Below are 24,429 nucleotides of genomic sequence, written 5' to 3' on the forward strand. Positions count from 1 at the left end.
AATGTCTTACCTAAAGACTTTAGTGCCGTTATTCTCATTACCTCAACTCTAACAGGCAACTCTAATGGGGCTCAAAGGGATGATGACCCTCTAATATTGATGAACCCAAATTGGAACAGTTATTCTATAAAGATAATAAAGTAATAATAACATTTTGCACTTAGTGAAATTCTGTTAACCCAAAAAGTGTATGAATATAGCATGATATTCATGATTATTGTAGTAGCGTTGTATGCATGCGCAATTGCCCTTGGCAACCATGTTTTATGTTAATAAAGGAGTTCAGAGATTAAGAGTTAGCACAATCCACAATGTAGTCCATCTCTAGTCTTTTGTGTGAGGTTCACCATTTGCATAGGACCGCCCGATGAGAACTCTACAGCTACTGAAACATGGTGGCAGCGGTGGGATTACCATTATTATGTAGTTAAAGCCCAAGTCCACTCCAAAAATAACTTACTTTCAATAGAACCAAAGAAATCAGACAAACCAATCAAAAAAAGTTTGAGCAAAATCGGATAACTAATTATAAATAAGAAAGTTATGAATTTTTAATGACATGAAAAACTTTGAAAATCACTACACAAATTGGCAACTCACTCATGAGTCTATGACGTATGTTCCTCACTATCCACTTATTATTTTCTTTATATTGATAATATAAATTTCCTATTTTCACCCTAAAAATCTTATTTCTTCACACCAGTATCCAAGTTAGATTTTTAGTAATATGTTTTGTGTGGATGCACAAATCAAGAGTAATTTTTGTCTAGTTAAATCATGAAAAATTGAATTTTGATAAACTATTTATATAAAAATCAATAATTATGAATATACAATATTCAGAAAATAGTATCAATTTTTCAAAATTCATAAAAGTTTTTGGGAAATGTCATGCACGCAATATGATACAAATCATATAACCTGGGCAAAGGCATGGGGAAATCTAGTTTTGGGGGATAAAAAGGGAAATTAATGGGATTAAACTATGTAAAGCAATTGATAGGTTGTGAGGACATGACGTCACAAACTGATAACCATCTTGGCAATTTGTGTTGTGAATCTCATTGTTTCATAGTTTTACATACTTTTTCAAAAATTCATAACTTTCTTATTAGTTATTCGATTTTGCTCAAACTTTTTTTGATTGGTTTGTCTGATTTTTCTGCTTTTATTGAAAGTAAATTATTTTTCGATTGGGCTTGTCCTTTAACACTTGTCAAAATTATTTGATAAGGTGTATTTCAGAAGAGCGAAGTAAATAAATGTTGTAAATCTTCCTTTCCCTCTAAGGATGCCTCTCCCCAACATTGATGAGTTGAAAGAGAAGGTCAACGAACTTGATCGTCGTAAGTACGACCGCCGCCTCTACGCCATGCAAGCCATTGCCACTGACGCTCTGAAACTGAGAGAGAATGCGACTGATGTGAACGATGCCATGGAAGATGTGGAGGGATACCTACATGTCTTACAAGATCTGGCTGTAGAGGTCAGTTCACACTGTCTTTTATGTTCACACTAAAGCTTACATGTATCTAAACGTTTCCTAATATTGCACAAAGAATTTCACCACACTCATTCATAGTATTCAAGAGTATATTTTCATATTGCAGATCTAGTAGTTTGTTTCTGATTCTGAAACTACATCAAAAGCTCTTGCTTAAGGTATTGCTCCCACAAAGCTCCCTACATTCATAGTTTATATGCATATGCTTACATGAATAAAAGGGTCAACATGTGTGTCCCCTCTTGTGAGAAAAAATTGTTCATCCATTTTGAGTCTTACACAGACTGTACTTGATGCTTTGTGGAGTGACAAAAACAGGGCATCTTTAATATATCAATAGCTGTGTAGGTGATATATGTATGTAGTACATGTACATTGACATGCACTTGATAACCAAGTTACTGAACTACTCTCATGTACATGCAGATTACTGGTATTCTAATCTATGAAGACAAGACCAAACAGGAGACACAACACTAATAATCAAACATACCTTATGATATTATTTTGCAGAATGTTATTTCCCATTCCTACCAAATATATGTACTTTATGTCAAACCCTTGCAATATTCACCAATTTCTCATTGAAATAATTGATCTTCAGCCCCAGAATTGCATGCCCGATGTGATCATCTGGATGTTGAGTGGAAGCAAGCGTATCGCCTACACTCGCTTCCCGGCTTACCATCTTCTCTACTCGTCTCGTGGTGAGGACGCTTGCGGCAAGTTCTGCGGCAAGATATCAAGCTTCTTCCTCAAGGTCAGTACAAGGTCATGTCCAACTTTAAAAAAAAGGAAAGACAAATTGTTTAAAAGTAATCTTTCTTGTTCAGTGTCATCTGTTTTTGTCCCTCAAGGAAAAGTTGTTGTTGAAAAAAACATAAATTTGTTTATTCACCTGCTAACTCATTGATAATAGTTTTGAAACAGTGTTTGAAGTGGTTTCTAGAAAAGGAATGCTGAAAAGAAAAGAAATCCTGATATTTGTCTCGATTATGTTGATCTACCCCTACTGAACCTAGCTTTAATATTTCCTTAATTTCCACTACTGGTACTTAACACAATTCTACTAACACATTTTAGTCAGCAGTGGCCGATGTTTAATACTGTCAAATACACATTCCATGTTTCCAATGTTTCCAGTATATTGTTCTACCTGTGATCATTTACAGTATATCTAATGTAGAATATAGCTTTCATCTCATACTGTGAAGTGTATACGGGAAGTGGCATTTCTATAATTCATTACTTGGCCCTGTTTTTGTCTGTTTTTCTGCTTTATTGCAGCTGTTAGATGAACCAAATGATTAAATTACAAATATGTGTACCAATCATGTGCATACATGTATATGATCCATATTCATGAAGTCTTGAATGTCTATGACCCCAATTGATGATACATTTAGTTGTATTTCGTAAAATAAATTCATATACAGGTATTTGTAAACCTGGAAGCCCTATCTGTTTCTATATCAGTTTCATTTAAGTACTATACATTCTTGATAGTTTTATATGGATTATACAATTTCTAATTTCTAGAATGCCACTTCCAAATATTTTTGAACTTGATGTTTTCAAGTATTTTTCTCCATATACACTACACATGTATCTATTTTTGTACCCTACAATATTTTTTATGAAATCCATTTACTCTACTCGCACAATATTTATATATGTTTTTGTTGTAAGACGTACCTACCTGACTATTCTGTGTATCTGTAATTTTGTATGCCTATGTGTTCGAAAGAGCATCAGATTCCTCTTTTGAAAAGGAGAAATGAAATTAATAAGCAGGAGTTAAAGGAGATTGATTTTTTGGTACCAGGAACCGACGACCGACGTCGACAGGAGAGCTCCCGAGAGAGTCCCAGCCTTGGTAATAACAAAAACCCCAACAATCTCTTCTCTCTCTTTTCCCTCTTCGCCATTTGATGTATGCTTTTTATTTCATTCTTAAACTGCTTTCCACCTCCCTTTCGTTGTACCTGACATTGGTGTTCAGTGTGTGCTTTACAATCCTGCTTTTAATTCAATCCTTTAAGGTGTACTCTGTGAGTATGGTTTTGGCTCATGGTGTAAGCGTAAATGGAGTTCAGGTATCCATGACTTGCAGCTTTATCATTTGTATTGATCATTATTTGTAAAGATTTGAGTCTGATTGTACAATAAATAAATAGGCTTTTAAAATGGTTAAAAAAAGAACAGAATTCAGTAGATGAACAGCACTCACTCCTGCAACAATTGCTACATGTAAATTTTACTACACTAACCAAATTCTTAACCTCAGTCCTGGACCCAACACTATACCTCACCCCAACCCTTTTACCCTATAAACCTAACCTAAAACCCAATTATAACACTGACCCTAACCCTCTCTCTTTGATGAAATAAAAGCCTGGAGCAATTGTTGCAGGGGCAAATATTGGATCACCATTTTGGACAAGATGAATTTCAAGAGGGATTTGAGTGAAACATGTTCTCCTTGACGATTACTTTTCCTTTTTGACCTCATTGATCCCCAAACAAAAGATTCAATAATTTTGTGACAAAATTTGCCAAAACCATACTTGCTCATTACCCTAGAGATATTTCTGAAATTTCGTTGTCCTTTTCCTGAATTTCCAGCTAAATGTGTATTTCAGTTCTGGTCGTAATAATAATAATAACAATAATTATAATATTCCGCTTTTATGTAGCGCTTAATACATCCACGATTTCTCTAAGTGCTTTACAGATATATTATTACCCCAGTCATCGATTTAGCTTTTCTATGCAACAAGTCAGATTTCTGACTTCTGATTTCTGCTTTAAAACAATTCCTCTGCTGCTGCTTAGGGTGCAGCTAGGCATCATCAGTGAACTTTAAAACCCAATGAGATAGTTTTAAGTAATGTTGAATATTTCTACTGCAGACCCTCAGATCAAAATCACAATGCATGTCCCTGTTTTAAATTGTTCAAAAAATGGCAAATTGTACTCTCCAACAATCCATTTCAATTGGAAATTGATGAAATCACTCCATCTCACATGTCTTCCTTCTTGATAAAAATGAACATTGTGAAACCATACATTTTGCGTGATACTCATAGCTATCATCATTGCCCTTCCAAAATCTGAAGAAATTTAGATCAAACATCATTTAATTTTAGCCCAGCACATCATTTACAATGATCATTACCCATTTCAGCATTGTGATGCACTGCGTTTTCACTGAAGAGTTACTTAAATATAACCTGTAAAAATAACCCAGTAATTGAGAATTTAAAAAAAGAAAACAGAATTATTGAAGTACAAATCCAATTGATCTTTTGATTAATTTCATTGAGGTGATGCTAAGTTGCTCACATAATGTTTTTTTAAATGGTTTGATCATGTTCTTTGTAATAAGGACCCTGATACAGGAATCTTTTTGATTTTCTGCCCATCCCACCATTTCTTTTCTCTTCTTTGTGATAATGAGTTTCATGTACTCAATTTGCAAAGAGGCAGCTCTCTATAATTTGAACAGTGATCCTCATCCACCATTCCCTCCCTTCCTTCCCTTCCCTCCCTTCCCTCCCTTCCCCTTGAAAAAGATGTAATTTTATTGCTTATTCTTAAAACAAGTTCGATGTAAACTGTATTAGTGCAAATATGTATATGGGGATGTAAGGAACATAATATGAAAAATGTAATCATTTTGTGCGCCAAACATTTACCTACAAATTGAATATTTATAATCTTAAAAACTCAATATCCCATGATATGTAATCTCTTGACGCTGATATATAGCTTACACTGTATAAAGTGGACCTCCAATATTATACTTTTTATTTAAATGGGAATCATATACAAATGTAAATATGCAAATATAAATATTATACTAAATAAACATCTCCTTTTTATGTAATGGTTTGTACAAAATATTTACCTGGAAATTGTGCTGTGGAAAATGTTATCTTTTGGAATTTATTTTGTAATGGTGATATACATGCAGTGGTTTGTTTTGTGTGACATAATCTTGGTTTTGAATGTTGACTTTGTGTTTCTTTTTCTGTTGCACTCGTGTCCACATATGTGTGTACGCTATCCATCCATTACGCACATCAGGGTGGAAGTGGAATGGTAAGATTTCTGCACCACCGAAACGAATGTCCCCCCCCCCCCCCCCCCCCCGTGCACAATCTCCATGATACTGTGGATGCACTCATAGTTGTTTTGTTAGCCGAATGACTGCACCCCGGGAATGAGTGTCCCCCCCCTCCCTCCATGTATGCACTGTCATAGTGTAATGTTGGTTTCATGATGTTGTTTCTTTTTATTTCTATGCATCTGATTTTTTGAATGTTTTTGCTAGACTAGTATTGAATGGCTTTGCATCTGAAAAAATAGATTAGATATTGTTTTCTGTCTGAAAGGATTGTAGGCGACTTATTAATTAGGGTTGGGGTGTATTTTCTCACAAACTTAACATGAGGTGGATTATTAAAGAAGGTAAATATGAAGCTTGGGATATTGTAATTGAAGGTAAGAAAAGAGCAGGTAGCCCTATTAATCTAAATTTAAACACGAAGTGTATTGTTAAAGAAGATAAATATGAAGTTTGGGATATTGTAATTGAAGAACAAGAAGGAGCACATGGCCCTATGAAGCAAAGACATACTTCAGGTATTCTTTGATTTTGAAGTCATAGTCATCTTTATTAATTTTTTTTGGTCCAAATTTTGAGTTATTACTCTATGCAAGATTACATACTGTTTATGCTAGTTGAAGTAGAGGTATATAAATTGCAATCAGAACAATAACAGTTTAGAGTCAAGTAATTCTAAACAATTTTGTCTACTGCAATGTACTACAAAGTGAGGTACGTGTTTCAGATTCAATGAAAAAATTTCATGTTTAATATACTTCTGATATTAATCTGATATTAAAGAAGAACAGCTACGGATGCCTGAAGCCAATCGAATACTGCTTTTTTTGTATGTTTTTTTGGTAGAAGTAGAAGTAGTGGATGCTAGATGAGTAGTGCATTTGATAGAAATAGTGAGACTTGAAGGCCTCTCTTGTGCTTGAAGATACTCAATGTCTTAAATTCATTGCAATGATCGCATGTTCAATAGTTTGAATTTTAAAAGTGATATCCCTGTGCAAACCTTTTTACATAGTAATTTAGTAACTTCTTTTATGCCAAAGATCAATTGCTATTCTATTTTGTCTCCGCTCTGTTTCAAACATAGAAAAACAATCAAAACCCCCATTATCTATTTGACATTATCTGTGGATATTGAAATGTACTTCAATAGAAAACTGACTGAAAGGAGCAAGGAGAAGTTATGAATTCCAATATTTAAGTGAAATTAAAATTTTGTGTAGAAATGTATACATATATGTATATATATAAATCCGGAAGGTTATGTTAATACTTTTCCCCTCTAGTTTCTAGAAGTAAAGTGATTTTTTTGGATGGATTTGTACTATAAAAGTTGAGTGTGAAAGCTCCAAGCATTCATTCATTATGACATGAAATCATTGTAGTCATTACCAATATTTTGCAGTGGCATACATTATGCATACTTGAAAGGTATGAAACATTTCTGCAGTTCCGCACTATACATTCATGTATAAGCACCATCATTACAATCTTCGTGATGGCTTCCATTCACTGGGATAATATTGTACATTGTGCGTGACTATCCATCCATTTTCAGCAGTTGTTCGAGTACCTCACATATGATGTACATCATCTTAATAATAAATCCCTTCTGGCAAAAATCATTGAGTACAAGTATCAATTTTCAGCTGTTTTGAATATGCAGGCTACATAGACATACATGTTTTCATGTATTTATCAATCATTTATATTCCATTTAAAAATTCTTTTAATGCAAAGTGAAGTCTGTGTACTCATATTCTCGTCTATAATTTGTAATAAACCTGCACATCTCTACCCTTATTCACTCATATCAGTAGAGAGTGGAACAGAATCTATTTGTAGTTAAATTTCCATGTATAAGTGTACATATAATTATTCTATATATTATTTTTGTGTTTCTCGTAGCTCAAGAAAGAAAAGTGGACTGGTTGAATTAGGGCCTTTGTGGAATAATTTTGAGATATAAATAATTTTGAGATATAAATATATGTCACATTCTCAAGAAACATAAATCAGGACAAATCAATTTTCACATACTCCCAAATTACAAAACTTGGTAAGGGTATGAATAACTTGGTTGTTAACTGTACATGTTTTTGTTTCTCATTCTCTTTTTTCCTCTAATACTTATTTTTTCTGTATATACGTTTATCTTCTGTTTTTCTCCTATGTTCTAAAATGTTTTCCTCATGTTCTTTCACTGATTGTCTTCCCAATACTGTATCACTTCTGTTTTCTTCTAATCTTCTTTGTCTTCCTCTACATCTACACTGTTGTAGATGTCTATCTCTTTTTTCCTCTACTGGGTATTCTGTATATATGTTTATCTTCTGTTTTTCTCCTATGTTCTAAAATGTTTTCCTCATGTTCTTTCACTGATTGTCTTCCCAATCCTGTATCACTTCTGTTTTCTTCTTATCTTCTTTGTCTTTCTCCTGAACATCTACACTGTTGTAGATGTCTATCTCCTCTGAGTCCTCTCTCCAACTAATTTAATGTCTTCTCTTTTTTTGTTATAAATGTGTGTCTTCTGTACTACTCCAATCTCCATGTTTTCTGATTATTTCTAAGCTCCTCTTCTCCACAATTCAACCCCAATCCTCCATTTTTTGTAAAAGCTTACAGGTTTTATTTTTGAGAATATGGACCAGTAAGGCATTCAGGAGACTGACATGGAAATCGACCTGTGCAACTTTATTACCAAAGGCATATTATTTAGTGTTTTCCTCTCCTGTATCTCTTTTCTCTTCAAACATCATGAAATTCATTCCTGATTCTTCATACAGCATCATCATTGGGTGGCTGATACGGTTCAAGCCAACCAAAATGTAACCCCCCCACCCCACCCCCACCCCCAACATTATTTCTTTTTCGCATTTGAACAGTGGTGGTGATAGAAATATCTCTATCTGTATACTAACGCCCCTATTCCGGTGTGACCTTTTCGTTTGACAGTTCCCTGGCAAGAAGACAGCCAACATCGGTGTGAAGGAGATTCCGGGTATGCTCCGGGCCAAGCTGTGGTTGGGTCTAGAAAAGGATAGCGCTCAGTTCCAGGGCGGACTCACAGACTCGAGCATCGTGGTCTTCGCGGAGACGGTAAGCTTGCAATACCTCTCTAGAGTGTGTGGAATGTATGCTGATGAGTGTTTTTGCGTGAATACGGGTATGGTATAGGTATTGGAATGAATGAGGGTATGTTATTAATTTTGTTCAAATGTTCATGTATTTGTTTGTATTTGTACAGGACCCTCATAACAGTCATTGCTTTCTTAGGGGTCTTTCTAATGTATCTTTTCTATATATTCATTATGTAATTATTATGTTTTTAATGGAATAAGAAATTGAAGTTGAAATTGAAAGATTGACAGGGGGGGGGGGGGGGTTTAGTGCTCACTATCACCCCTGTATTTAGCATAGATCAATGTACTTTCTAAGCTAAATTTTTTTCTTCTTCACTTGGAACTATTGTACGTGTATAACCTGCATTTCTTTTTGTTGGGTGGGCACCACAGTAGAAACAGGATGGCCTCTTCAAACTGTTTTCTAACATAAATTAGGGAAATATCTGTGGTTCGTTTGTTTCCCATTCTCTAATACAATGTATTTTGTTCTCTTTTATTACACACAGTATGAGAATCAGATGAGTGTTTTAGGAAACTGGACCAGCAAGGCACTGCCAAGACCAAAGTGGTCTGATGCTTCAGGAAAGGTCAGTTTCAGCCATTTTTAGTATTTTGCTAAAATGTTCTCATATACTAAAGTCATTTGGCAAGACATTGATCTACATTTGACACTCTCAACCCAGGTGATGGAAGTGGGTACCTGACAGGAATTAATTCCTTGAAATGTTAGAGCTCCATAATGGCCGCCTTGCTAAAGTCAGGGTAATAATCGAGCAGCACCAGGAGCGTCACGATGTGGCAGCCATGTGCGCTATATAAGAAGCCATTATTATTATTATTATTATATACAAAAAACAATCTAAATGAATATAAATGCACCAAACAGAAAGAGAGGGAAGAGAAGAAAATGGAACCAATAGACCAAAGATGCTTTAAAGAAAAAGAGTTAAAAAAAGGAAGAAGGAAAAGAGGAGTAGTAATATCAAAGCAATAGTATTCTATGGTAGAGAAAATGATAAAATTGAATGAACATGAAGTTATTAGTACTATATTTAAAGTGAAATGAAAGTGATTGAATTGTTCATGATTGTGTCTTTAAAGGCTAGGAAATCAGTAAATTATGGTGATATTTTCATCCATTATTCAATTCGATTCAGTTCAAGACTTTTTTTTTCTTTGATGAGGATGAGAGAACACTGCCAGCAATTTTAGTGTATGATTTTTATTCCATCATTATCTCTGTGTGTAGATAAAGCTACCAAAGGAGAAGTTCCAGCTGCCGCCTGGATGGCGATGGGACGATGACTGGTTCAAGAGCCCTGAACTCAGGTATACAGCGAGATACAGAAAGTGGGTCAAGGCCTTGGCATGTCTGACCTGCATGCGATAGCCTGACCACGTTATCACTTTATTTTATCAAGAGAGAAATGATATCCGGTGCTGCATGCCAATTTGTGGAATTTTGAATACTTATGAAATTTATGAAAATTTAGCCGATTCCTATTGAGCTTGCAAGAAACACAAGTAGAGATTTAGTGGTTCAGTGATTTGAACACTCGACTGGAGTTGTGGAGGTCATGGGTTCCACTCCCATCATGACATCGATACATATGTGGCTCGATCTCTTCACCTAGGAAGAAATCCTTGAATTATGTGAACATTCAAATTAAGCCATGCTAATAAAGCCAGGGTGATGTTGGAACATCTTGAGTTCTCCATGCTTGGTTGATGTAAGCACTGCAAAAGCAGCCAGTGTGATTTCTATCATTAAAATTAATTCTTTCGAATGGATATTTAACGTCGCAAGCAAAAATATTTCATTTAAATGTAAGCAGCACCCTTCATTTCTCTCTTCATTTGTTTATTTATTATAATGTTTATTTTGTTTACCTGCCAACTTTCAGGAGGCATGCGCTCTGAAAGTTGCATGCATATTATTTTGTCTAGCAGGTAAAAGATTTACTTCAATCCTTTTTTCTTCCCAGAAGTATTAAAGTGAAAATATACTTTTATTTTCAATCTTTCTTTATTATGTAATCTTGAACTATCTTGAGTAATCTTGAGTCTACTTTTTCTCTCACCAGCATGTTTAATGATAGGCATCTTTTACATGGAATGACTTTAATAACTATTCTTTTTCTGTATACATCTATGATAAAAAAAGACTACTTTCATCATCACTGTCGTTTTACCTGATACAGTCAAGAGAAGTGATATTGATTAAATCTTGTATTGCACATTTCATTGATGTACATGGACATGAACAAAGCGCTTTTACATCCACACCCAGAATTCAGTGACCCCCAGTAGTTATTCTATTAATTCCTGTATCTTGCATGCTATTGGCTTTCTTTGATTGTCATTACATTATGTGAAAAACATCCCCTTTTGCCTTTCCCTGTATTCATTAACCTGTTGTCTCAAGGGAAACGCATGGTTCCTGCATCATGCCAAGTCAACAGTTTAAAACAGCCATATTGGTGACTGTATACAGTATGTAGGCTATCATGGGGGTGTTTCACAAAGATCCAAGTAGAACTTAACTTGATTAAAGTTTGACTTAAAAATTATGGAGAGCCATTTATAACCTTAAAATGAAATATATTCAAAAGCAGAAATTCAAGTATTTCAGACTTTTCATACATTCCACATCAAGAACATGAAATCTCCTTGATAATAGAAACTATGGATTATTTGAATAAATTTGTATGCCTTTTAAATAAACTTTTACAAAATATTTTCAAAGATGCTAATGGCTTTCCATAATTGTAAAGTCCAATTTAGAGATACGTTCAACTTAGGATCTTTGTGAGATACCCCCCATGTCTATGAATTAACCTTTTATATTTTTTTCTCTCTGTTTCATCAGCTTGATGTACGATGCTGATGCAGGACAGACCAAGTTCCTAGAGGACATCTATGAACATGAGTCAAGGAACATTCCTGGAGGGTCGTGGCAGGTCGCTTCTGTGCCATACACCAATGTGGTATGTCCCAGCTAGTGTATCTAAAATTTAACTCTTTGCTGGATTTGGTTGACCAATGAAGCAAGCAGGGATTGCCATGGTCAACTTTTTTCACACAAAGGATGTCCATTTTCTATTCAAATATGTCGGTCCAGGGTTTCGATTTGATTCAATACTTCAAAAATTTGTTTTTAAATTATTAGGTTGACAAGGGTAATCTTGTGCCTTGTGCCATACTCCCTTTGATAAAACTTTTGAAAATTCCACTATTCAGGAATAGGAGGCATAACAATAAAAATAATATTCTGCTTTTATAGCGCTTAATACATCAACGTGTGTCTAAGCGCTCGGATTCAGGCTTATCCACACACAATGTATGCACATTCTCCACTCCCTGGGGAGCATTCCAGCCAGGCGTCTTTTTTACAAGCATTTTTACAGTCATAGGACCAAAGCCCACATTTACCGGAAGATACAAAGGATTGAGATGAAAGATTTTAGGGCATTACATGTAGGCGGAAGAAGAGTGGTACGTAGTAAAAGACATTTGATAAGAAGAAGATTGGACAAACAGAAGAAGACAAAGAAGGAACTAATGAAAGTGAAGAGGCTGAGAATGAGGAGGTGGCAATGGGGAAAAGGGATTGGGGTGGACAGAGAGAGAGAGAGCAATCAAGAGTGATAATTTCATTCTTCATCATTTTTTCCATTATGGTCTCAAAGTATAAAGACATTTACAAAATATATAACGTTGAGTATGTTTATGTTTTGTTTTGTAGAAGGATGATCCTACCCCCAAGAGAGAAGAGTTCCCTTGCCCTGAGGGATGGCAATGGGATGATGCCTGGGCCCTGGATAACAACAGAGCTTGTGATGAAGATGGTAAGATCAGTTAGCTAGGTCGACCTAGAGCAGGCCTTCTGAAGCGCCAAAACAAATTGTATTGAAGTTGAAGTGCCAACCTGTATGTTTGATGACTATGCTGCAAGGGAGCGTAGCGACTGAGCCAATAACGGGTGGGGTCCAGGGAGGGGGGAATGCTCAGGCAGGGGTCCAGATTCCCTGAAAGCTGGTGGATTTAAGGGTTTTTTAGAGGCTCAGATGTGGCATTTTTATTCCAAAATATACCAATCATAATTTCATATTGATGTGAAAAAAATTAATATTTCATGGGTACAATTGCACTGAAAGTAAACTTATATGTAGTTATTTTGGTGCAATAAACACTAGAAATGTCAGTTGCTCAACTTCGACTGCGACTTTTTGATTTTGCTGAGTTTTTGATTTTAAGATATAATTGTCTTTTTTCTTTGATTATCTAGAGCTAAGTTTCAAAAGTATGTAGACTGTAGTCTTGGATTTCCTTCATTCCTAAGCTGATGATATGATTTGATTTTGGCACAACACATGTTGAGCTCCTTGCTTAGTAAACAGGGCAACAACCATGCCACCAACTTTAATACCAAAAATGTAAAACAACTTCTCATTCTTCTTTATATAAAAACAGTGTTCCGTTGTATCAAATTGTACAATTTCTGAGTTTAATCTGAATTTTAAGAGGAAAAAGATTTCCCTAGTAAACTATGATTAACAGCAAGTAGTTGGCATTATACATTTTGCTAGTTGTACAAATGCTATAAATAAAAAGCTCAATTTCTGACTTGAGACTATTTTAAAGACAAATTTATCTCATTTTTGAGATATCCTAAGTGAAATTCCATGTCGATTTCAGGTTATAATTAAGTTGTATCTACTCTCTGAAGGTGAAAATAAACCTGACTATTGAAGAGGAAAACAACATTTGCTGGATATCACATTATAATATTTGTTTCCCCTGCAGGTTTTGAGTACTGTGTGGAATCATCCGTTGCTAGCTGGGGACCAGTGGAGAGGACCTACCATCTGTGCCGACGTCGTCGATGGGTTCGACCACGATCTCTGAACGCTGACCCCAAGGCTCTAGCGGTAAGTATTTCTGTGAAAGTTGTGTCATTTAGAACTCAAATGTTTGGTAACCACTTGAAGGGACTCAAAGGTTGTTGATGATTAGTCGTTTTAGTTTGATCATGAATAATATGATATAGAAAATGGAAGGAGAAATGTCCTTACTATGAATACGAATTGAGTAGAATTCGGTGAGTGATGGAAAAAAAAAAGTGATATCATGGAGTGATGTATTTGCATAATGTGAATTACATGTATGTCTTGGAGGACCTGTTCTGAGTGTCAATAGTCAGGTAATAAAAGATACAACTGCTACTTGAATGTCTTAAAAGTGATCAGAAATTATTATCACTGTCGTGTTATTTGTGTTAATGGAGATTGAGGAAAATAGGTTGTGATTGAATATCTAATTTTCATGTTGCCTTTATTAGATTATTTAAAAATTTGTAACTGTCCTGTTATTTATGTTAATTGTGATTGAGGAAAATATGTTGTGATTTTATGTCATAGTTTCATGTTGCCTTTATTAAGATACGTCAAAATTTGTCACTGTCATGTTATTTGTGTTAATTGGGATTGAGGAAATTTTGTTGTGATTGTAAATCAAAGTTCCATGTTGCCTTTATTAAATTATTTCAAATTTTTCAAATATGAATATCAAATACTGTCTGAATGATGCAAATTGCAGGAGAAGATAAGATTGGAGATTGAAGAAATTGTAAGTTGGTGAACAAATATTTGAGATTTAACTTGTTTTCAAGTTTTTAAATACCCCACTTTATCCCTCCCCACATTTTAACCTTGCATGGGATTTAAAAAAATAATACAGAAGATCCCCAGCATGGGTTGCAGTGTAAATTTTCTATTTTTAAATGTGGGGGCATCATTGTTCCTTAGGTGTTTAATTAATTATAAATCTTTCAAATGGGTAAGTACAGTACAGGAGACCATTTCTATCACTGATTCTTTTTTTCTTAGAATGTTTGGAATAAGAATAAATTTTAAATGTATCAAATCATATTTCTTTGTAGTCTGCATTATGAAATCGTTAATCAAATTCCAAGTTGAATATAGTATCTGTATCTTAGTATAAATGAACTTCAGAATTTATGAATTGGTGATTAAAAGTTTGGGCTATCGGCATTGCCCAAATGATGTGTTATAAATAAATGTAAAGTTGCAAATCTTTTTAATTGCATGATGATTGTGTGGTGGTGGAGTTTGGGACATGCATGATGATCATAAAACAGAACCAAATGCCTTTAAAATGTTTAGCAAGATAGGTGAAGAAATTAAAAGTGGAAAGAGGGAGAAAGATTAGATATATTGAAGGACAGATGCACAAACCAAATTGAGATGGACAGTAGTATTTACATTGTAGTGTTTTTTAAACCAGGGCCCATTTCACAAAACTTGTCATCAGTGACAAATGACAGTTTTAGTTATAAGCTAGTGAAATCCTTGCTTCTGATTGGTTATAAGTAGATTTGTCACTGATTTTTATCATTTGTCATTAAAAAAAGGCTTTGTGAAACGGGTCCCAGGTCCCAAGGTGTGTTGGGAATTAAACCCTTTGCTTTTAATATCAAGATAATTGAATGAAAATTGATGTGAGGAATGTAATTTGAATGCATGATGACATACAAGACATTTGAGGATGTCTTTTTCCCGTCCCTTTTTACTTGGTGTCACACTAACCTATGTTGTATTTATTGAATAATTGCATTATTCTTTCTTTAACTGAAAACAGATGGTTACAGTTTTGTTTAAAAAGAAACTGGTGTAATGACCAATATGTATAAATATAATGCTAATCCTTCAAAATCTTGTCACATTCTTTAACAAAAAATTGATTCAAGTGTAATAATTATGACTTGAATGTACATGAATTAACAAACTCATTTGACCTTACCGCAAATTTGAAGTTTCACAGTAGATGGTGACTTTCCTTACACACTGTACAGATACGGTACATGGGAAGACGATAAGACAAGGTTTCTTCCGGCTTCTGTAGAGAATATTCAGCAAAGTCAAATAATTCCTTATCTTACTAAATTATTGTACAGGTTTCATGAACTCCCCCGATGGTATGATGAGATCTATGAAGGTACCATTATAATCTGTTACTTATAGTTCATTGGTTTTAAAATTATAATTTCTATTGGATTATTTTATTTTTAATGTTATTCATTTTTGTTAAATTATTGATTATCTCTTTTTCTGCAGAAGCAAAAGAAGAAGGAGATGGACCAACAGGAGGGGTGGGAGTACGCCCCTCTCTTCAACATGAAGTTCCATTCCTCCGAGAGAAAGATGGACATGGTTCGACGTCGACGCTGGCATCGTAAGATGTTGGCCGAGTCCCCAAATGCCGCTGCTGTCTTCTCCGTCACTGGACCTGTGAGTGTAACAAGATGGTGTTTTAGAATTAAAAGAAGAACTGTGGTTCTTATGAAATCAATAGGCTGGTTTACAAACATATTCAAATTTATAGATGTTTCTTTCCTGGTGATATAGTGATGAGGTGTAGAGGTGTCGCGGTCGAGCGGATACGTCGCCTTACTGTCCATCACAAGGACCATGGTTCGAGTCCCGCCGCGACACTATTGTCCTTTGGCAAGACATTGATCTACGTTTGCCACACTCAACCCAAGTGATGTAAATGGGTACCTGGCAGGAATTAATTCCTTGAAATGCTGGAGTGCTGTAATGGCAGCTAGGCTAAAGCCAGGGTAATAATAAATGCACCTCGGAGTAGAATTTCTAGATAGACGCCGCTATAGAAATGCCTATTATTATTATTATTTACCTGTTATTAATGAATGAACAACAATACTTGGAATCCAGTCTGCATACATTATTTGTTGCTATGCCAGGCAACCATTGGAAAGCCCCCAGTGCTTTATATGATTTGTATAAATCCACGCATGCATGAATGACATATCTTGTAATTCATCAATTGGATTTCTAGTTAGTTTTGTTTTTCTTGTTTTATTTTCTTAGGATGATGAAGATGACAAGAAGGATAAGGACAAGGATGAGAAGTCTTCCAGGAAGTCAGCACCAAGGATCTTTGTCAACTACACAGGTACAGGAGATTTAGCGGTTGTAATTATTTATTTTATTTTAAGAAAAACCACAGCATTACTATCCCTTTACCAACGAAGTTGGAGGGGATATAGTAATGTCGCTGTCTGTCCGTTGGTCAGTCTTTCTGTCCATCCGTAACATATCTGGTTTCCATTCAATAACTTTAGTAATGTTTGACAGATAATAAGGTATACCAATTACAATAAAGTTTATTTTCAGATCTTCTCATGGGTCATTCCATAAAGTAGTAAACTTTCTGTACATTCAATCCTCAGGTATTAGTAACTTCCTTGCCTAGTATAGTCTAATGGAGGTAACTTGTTCTGACGTATATAGGTCATTTGTACCCGGCTTTTCGTTGACTTGCTCATATCAAAACAAGAATGATAATCTCCCCCCCCCAAAAAAAAAAAATGAAGAAAAGAAACTGTAGGAAATCTTTATGGTGATTGTGACACTAAAATGTTTACTACATATAGATTGAATGTTCCTAAGGGTTGAGACTAAATATATGTCAAACTTTTGAAGTTGATATTTCAGATTTTCCTTTTTGAGTCAGATGATAAATTGTGACCGCAGGAAAGCCACTGGAATTTAAATAAATGTAATGTAAATCTAGATGTTTAATAAGAAGATTGTTATCCTTTCTAAAATATTACCTTAACTCACTTTCATTTGCAGTATCTCACAAGTACCAGCTGAGAGCCTACATCTACCAGGCTAGGGACTTGATCGCTTCTGATTCAGACAGCTTCTCTGGTAAGTCTGATTCACAACAGGCGAGGAATACCTTCATTATATCAAACAAGATTATGCACACATATTTGTTTCTTTATAGATGTTAATATTATGCTAAGTTTGTTTATGATATATGTTACTAACAGAATGGGGAAATGTGATGAAATACAATCATATTGTTGAGATTTTCAATTGTCTATAACAACCTTATTCTAGTACCATTTTAAGATAGCATTGATGTACATGTACTTCGTCTGGGCTTTTACAGATACACACTGTCACACGTCTTTTATTCTACTCATTAGCTCTGTTTGCATGCGTCAGGTCATGTTACAAACCCTTTCACATATGTCTTTGTTCTGTTCCTTAGATCCGTTTGCATATGTCAGCTTCCTGAACCGCAGTCAACAGTCCGAGACCATCAAGACCACCCTCAGCCCAACTTGGGACCAGACCCTAATCTTTGATGAGATTGAGATCTTTGGTGATCCTCAGATCATTGCTGCTAACCCACCAGAGATCTGCATCGAGGTCTTTGACTTTGACAGCTTTGTAAGTCTGACTCTTCCCTTTAAAGCCCCTCTGTACTAGTTTGGCCAGGAGGGATTAGACCTCCCACCATGGTCACTGACAGGTGGTTATCTCATCAAATCTGCTCACAATTAACATAAGAAAAAGGGGATCATGGGGGACCAATGGTCACCGATTAGGCATTGTTTGCTATATAGAGGGCGCAAGTAGCTATAAGTAGTGCAGTAGGGCTTCATGACAGAGTATTTTTGGTACTGAATACTAGTAGGTATATTTTTTAATTACTGTACTAAAGTTGACATATTGTCTTTCTGGAGTTAACACCCTTCTGGCTCCTTACAGTCTATTATACAAATATACACTGCCTTGAGAGGTTTTGGTTAAAACTATGCGCAAGAGGTGACTCCAATAGTACCCCTAAGCAAATGGTACTTTTGGAGTCACCGAGGCCCATAGTTTAACCAGTACCTCGAATAGAAGGCATGGTATATTTGTTTTATATCCTGCATCAAAAATTTAATACAAATAAAAAAATAAAAAAACATTTTTGGGAGAAAAAAATTTAGAACAAAAAAAATGTCAATTTTTATCTAAAAAGATTTAAAATATTTTGTTTTCATTAAATTAAGATTTGAAGAAAAAAAATTGATTCAATTAAAACAAAATTCACATTTTTTAAAACTCCCAAATAGTAAACCAAAATAGTACTCTCATATAGTACTTTCTAAAAATAGGTCAAATATTTTTGGTCCTGTGACAAGCTCTCAACCAATCAAAAGCCAACAAATTTTTGATGCAGGATATAAATGGAAATATAAATGATAGCATTTGTAAATACTATAGTAAGGATATTCTTTTCTACATGTAGCTATTTCAAAATGTTAGAAAGAAATAAAATTCCATCTTGTTCTATTTTCATTTTCATTCAAGTGAAAGGACAACTTTGACATTGTTGAGATGTCTTTGTTTAATACACAGCTTTACTTTCATGTAGATGTTATATAAACATCTCTTATAGCGTTTTATGATGGGTATAATTGCATGAAATTCATCTTAAAATTGTCTCTCTTGGCATTATTCCACCTTAGATTCTCTGTTTCAATTTTAATTGATTGCCAACTAATGTTTAAATTATCCATTTAGGATGTTGCTGTAACAATGACAATTTTTCATCCTGCTTGGTTAATTAACAATTTGTATTTTGAGTGTATCAGATTTATTTAATGAAGCCCATGATTTCTAGGTTGATGTAAATTGCTTATTTCCATTTCACCTCCCCCCTTATGAATTTGAATTAACTTTTATTGCTTTCCCTCTTCTTGTTCCTCTTTTACACTGCACCACTTTATGGTTTACGGTTGTATACATTATTTTATTTATATTATGTTAATATAACATACTGTAGGCAATGCTTGGAGTGAGTAAACATATTTTACTGCACCATTTTTCTTTGTTCTCTGTTTGTTTGATAAAAATGTTACTCAAATACTTATTGAAAGTTTACCATCCTTAAATAGTGGAATGAAGGGAACTCTCTTTTTTAGTTTATTTTTAAATGTTGGAAGAGACTTTTTTTTTGTTTTTGCATTTTTGAATGAAATACTACTGAAAAGTAAAAGAAATGGCTTTCTTTTACTAAGCTCTTTTCCTTGCGTACTTGTAGTTCATTGCATATGTAATATGTATTTAATTATACACAATGCTACAACTGATTAATATCACATTGTAATGCTTTGGTGATAACTAATTTAAACATGACTGTTGCATGTGGTAAAAAGGGGAAAAGGCAACCCTTCTTCCTGCCGTTTAACCTTTTATAACCCCTCCCCCACCCCCCATCCTATTCCTTTAAAAAACCTCTTCACTGACTTCCCAACATCACACTGCATTCAGGGTTTTTTAAAGGCATGAATGATTATATAAAATCAGATGTGTGAATGACAATATTAGAGCAATTATGATTGCCTTTTAATTAATGGTTGAAAATGGACGGCTTTGTTTGTATGCTTCAGATCTGCTTGTACCTTACATTGACTGTTGGATGGTTGAAATGGGTTATTTTCAATCACCGGATCATCGCGTCGGGTAGGGTGGTCCCGTTACCAGACCTTTTATGAAAACATGCCCCTTTAGTTTATTGACAAAATGTCTGGGTAATGTTTGTGAAATAAACCCCTCTAATCTACAAATGGTCTGGTCCAATTTACCTGACGCTTTGTGAAAACTCTGGCAAATCTACATGAGGTCGTAGTAGAAAAGTAGTTGTAGAAAGTATACATGCATGTCTTTTACAAGTAATTTCCCAGTCAACTAAAGCAAAAGGTAGGTGTGCTCTTTTTAACAAATCTGATTTTATCTATAACAAAAAAAAATCACACACATAACCCCCCCCCCCCCCCCCCCCCCCTAATCTGCAGAATCAAGATGCATGTTATCCATGCAGTCTCCAATTCTGGCACATCTCAATTTCTTATCCAATTGATTAATTTGGGGTTGCACACATGTATCCAGTATACACCTGGGGGGGGGGGGGGGGGGGTGTTTAACAACGTCTTTTTTCAATTACAAAGACAAATATCAGTGACAAATCTGCTGATAACCAATCAGAAGCAAGGATTTCACTAGCTTATAACACAAAATGTCTTTTAATTGTCACTGATGACAAGTTTTGTGAAACACCCACCTGTACAGTTCTTGTATGTTAAAGTACCAGTTCTGGGGGGCGTTTCATGAAACAATTTGTCGGTGGTTTTCACCGACTAATATCATGTTCACCAACAATTTAGTCAGCGCTGACTAAATTTGACCAATCACAGGCCTGGAAAATAATCGGTGACAAAAGACTTGTCGGTGAACATGATATTAGTTGGTGGAAACCACTGACTAATTGTTTCATGAAACGCCCCCCTGTTCATGCGATTGCATTCTGAAAAAAAAACATTGTGGAATCGATCAGGAAAAGTTGATCATCTAGCATATAAGTATTGGTGTGTACTGCAAGGTTCTGGATTCATCAAAACGATAAGAAATCTGTCCCAGTCTTAGTAAAGTAACAAGCACTTTAAACAGAAAGATGTACATGTATATGGGACTATGCGATATCTATCCAGTCCGGATATGTTAATTTCCCAAATTAGAAGGCCCTCGTATTAGTCAAAACATATTCTGTCACATGATTGGTAATAAAAGCTCCCATTTCATTTTTTGAGAGGGGGGCGTGTCCAAATCTGGTCCATACCTTTAACTACTTTTTTTTTCTCTTGGACTCCCTCTACAGGGCAGCAACGAGTTCATGGGACGTACGGTAGTCCGCCCCCAGGTGAAGCTAGATCCCTCTGATCCGCGCGTAGCTCGTCTGGCCTGGCATCAGTTCTACAAGGGATCTGGAAACGCTGGTGAACTTCTCGCTTCCTTTGAACTCTTCCTCATGGTAAGCAAATGAGATCTTTGAATCGATGTAAAGAATTTATGATTTGGTAGTGAACTTACATGTAGGATGATTAAATGGTATGTCAAGTTTTCTGGGTTACGCCATGTGTAATTCTTTCAAATGTAATTATTTAGGATTATATTGTGAAAGTTCTCTTACTACTTAATTTTAGAAAAAAATTAAGGTGTATGGTGGATCTGATTAAAAGAACAAAAACAATTACAGATTACAGAGATAATGATTGAAAAAGTTGTGAATACTGGAAAAGATTATTTAATTTTGGTAACTTTGCACACCCATGATCTATTTCTTAATTTTTTTTAAATGTATGCACAGACTTGCAGAAGAACAGCCGTTGGCTGAAGCAAGTGATCCGTGTTGAAGAAAAAAAATGAAATGAAATGAAATGAAAATGAACTTAAATCGGGACATTTCCTTTTTTTAAAGAAGCTGTGAAAAGTCATATGAAAGTCAGTTTTTAATATTCTCAGATATTATTGTAGTTCAAATTATTTTCACGTGTTCATTCATGTAAAGTGCATTGAAATTATCTTTCGTTCATGCCCTCTATATGTATCGTTTCTGTATCATGATATTATGATGGAGTATGAAAATTGTGAGCAGACTAGGATTAAACTCGTTCCTTCCTCTTTCTTTTAGTCTGATGGTAAGGATCTTCCATTCATGCCACCCAAGAAGGGAGAACTATTCATCGTACCCAACGGTATCAGGCCTGTACTACAGCGTACAGGAGTTGAGGTAGGTAGAGAAAAATGTCTGATAATGGACATTATTTTTGGATCTATGACAGATAATAATAATAATGATAATAATAACTGTTTCTTATAAAGTGCTTAAGTACACATCATAACAAAATTACCCCATTTAATTGAGAAATATGCACTAATAATATAAAAAGATCAATCATGAAACATTGGTAATCATTCGAAAAATGAAATGCATATTGAAAGTGTTTTGCATGAAAATGTCCTTCTGAGAGCCCATATACTGTGCCAGAGGTGTGATATGAGACACAAAGCAGTTCATTTTTGTTGAAGCCTCTATGCAGGGCTCTTGAAATTGTTCTTTAATGTTAGCTGCTAGAGTTTTTTTCTGGCATGGCAGGGTTTCAAGGTCACCTTGAGGGAAATATTGTTAACCATTGCCATCTCAAAGCAGTTATTATTTTGGGCTAGTGCAAGGTATTTTGTCCCATACATAACTGGCTACACCAAAGATATTCACATACCTTGCAAGGGTATCGTAAAATTGATAGCCACACTATAGGTTGGATCAGACCTTATATGAAGGAAAATGACAATTTGGATGTTGATTTTAAATCGTTATTCCTTAATTCGTGACAAAATATAAGTAATATAGCTTGGACTTATTATGCTAGCTTGAAGACAGCCGAAGACTAATTATTTCCATTCATTTACCCGTCTTGTTCAGATCCTCTGTTGGGGAGTGCGTAACATGAAGAAGTACCAGCTGGCTTCCGTGACCTCGCCCAGTCTCGAGTTTGAGGTCGGTGGTAAGATCATCAAGTCAAAGGTCATCAAGAACACCAAGAAGAATCCAAACTTTGATCAGCCACTACTCTTCCTTGAAGTGGTAAGTTTTAGTCACTTTATGAAAAATAACTTTAAAATAAGGATATTTTTAACCCCTTGACCACTGAACTCTGAGCAACCCAGTTCCGGTGTAGGCCATGGGTTAACTGCATGTCAAAGAAATCAGTATCTGCAAATATTCATTTGAAATAAAGACAAATGAAGACAATTTATCATCTCTTGCATCCATGTACATGTATCTGAGTAAAAGGCATGAATAAACGGAAAGATGAATACTGTTGAAATTTAATAATTCAGTATTTGCATAATTTGTTACTTTTTCATTTGCTTTTTTGTGTGAAAAGAAACCAAGCAACTGTACTATCGTGTTAAGCATATAATTAGACATATAATTAAAAAAAATTCAGCATATATTTGTTACATTCATACATTCTGAATATTCTCTGAAAGAAGATAGCTATTTTGCACTAATCTTGTGATTGCAACTTTATTGGCATATTTCAATATTTTATAGGAAGAGAAGAAGGGTAGAAGAAAACTTTTTCAAGAAGGGAGAAGGAAAGATTTGGGAAATACAAAGGAAACTTACGGGTGATGGACCTTATTATAGACAAGTTAAATGTAGATGGAGCACTACATCTCTACAGAAGGAGTGCATGAAGATGAATGAAGAGCCAATAACCTTTTTAAAAAAGATGAATACAAAGTGAAGAAAAACTATACAATACAACGCAGATCAAAAGAAATTTGTATCCTTTCCTACTTACAGCATCTACCAAAGGAAGAGCTGTATACCCCTCCCATCAACATCAAGGTCCGCGATCACCGCGCCTTTGGTCGCAAGCCCATCGTCGGGACCTGCTCCATCAAGAAGCTGCAACCCTATCGCTGCGTCCCCGAGATCGAGGGTGCAGAGACCACTGAACCAGGAGACATGCCAGGTAAACAATTAGCAACCCATTTTGTTTTCGTAATCCGGTCATGATGCATTTTTCTGACTTGAGCCATATTTAATCATTTGTTGCATCTCATTTCAGTTTATTTGTTTACTTTTTTGTTGAATGATGTTTTGTTTGATACACATGTTTGTTTTATTTGGCCACACTTGACCTTGAAAAGCTGCATTAAGCCATGCCGGTGTTTGGATTTGTGCGCCCTTATGCCCATATCTTGCATAAACCTTGGTTGAATGAATTTAAAAGAGCAAATAATGCTATACATTAGAGAAATGGGATTTGATTTTTAAGAGCAGTTTGAGCTGCAAATTTTGACAGTAATTCTGACTTGTAGATTGCGTTGTAGATTTCAGAATAATTGAATATTGTACAAAAAAATTGCAATTGAAGATGAATATAAAAATGGAAATCACAAGTTTATGTGCACTACACTTGA

The 24,429-nt window shown here is 35.1% G+C and overlaps 1 protein-coding gene across 8 annotated transcripts in view; it reads left to right on the top strand.

Moving 5' to 3' along the window:
• Positions 1-24,429, top strand: part of LOC575934 (myoferlin) — a 159,786-nt gene that overhangs the window by 54,472 nt on the left and 80,885 nt on the right. For 7 of the 8 annotated variants that reach the window (XM_030985697.1, XM_030985698.1, XM_030985700.1 and 4 more), the window contains exons 19-35: positions 1,294-1,489; positions 2,112-2,267; positions 3,333-3,383; positions 8,595-8,738; positions 9,271-9,351; positions 10,014-10,093; positions 11,634-11,751; positions 12,510-12,612; positions 13,571-13,695; positions 15,901-16,074; positions 16,678-16,762; positions 17,446-17,523; positions 17,873-18,054; positions 21,311-21,463; positions 22,124-22,222; positions 22,916-23,077; positions 23,807-23,978. In XM_030985697.1, coding sequence (XP_030841557.1) covers positions 1,294-1,489; positions 2,112-2,267; positions 3,333-3,383; positions 8,595-8,738; positions 9,271-9,351; positions 10,014-10,093; positions 11,634-11,751; positions 12,510-12,612; positions 13,571-13,695; positions 15,901-16,074; positions 16,678-16,762; positions 17,446-17,523; positions 17,873-18,054; positions 21,311-21,463; positions 22,124-22,222; positions 22,916-23,077; positions 23,807-23,978 — 2,159 coding nt within the window. The remainder of the gene's footprint in view (positions 1-1,293; positions 1,490-2,111; positions 2,268-3,332; positions 3,384-8,594; positions 8,739-9,270; positions 9,352-10,013; positions 10,094-11,633; positions 11,752-12,509; positions 12,613-13,570; positions 13,696-15,900; positions 16,075-16,677; positions 16,763-17,445; positions 17,524-17,872; positions 18,055-21,310; positions 21,464-22,123; positions 22,223-22,915; positions 23,078-23,806; positions 23,979-24,429) is intronic. The other variant, XM_030985699.1, reaches the window with a different exon arrangement.

Source organism: Strongylocentrotus purpuratus, unplaced genomic scaffold (genome assembly GCF_000002235.5).
Source record: "Strongylocentrotus purpuratus isolate Spur 01 unplaced genomic scaffold, Spur_5.0 spur5_scaffold_15, whole genome shotgun sequence".
Taxonomy (NCBI): Eukaryota; Metazoa; Echinodermata; class Echinoidea; order Camarodonta; family Strongylocentrotidae; genus Strongylocentrotus; species Strongylocentrotus purpuratus.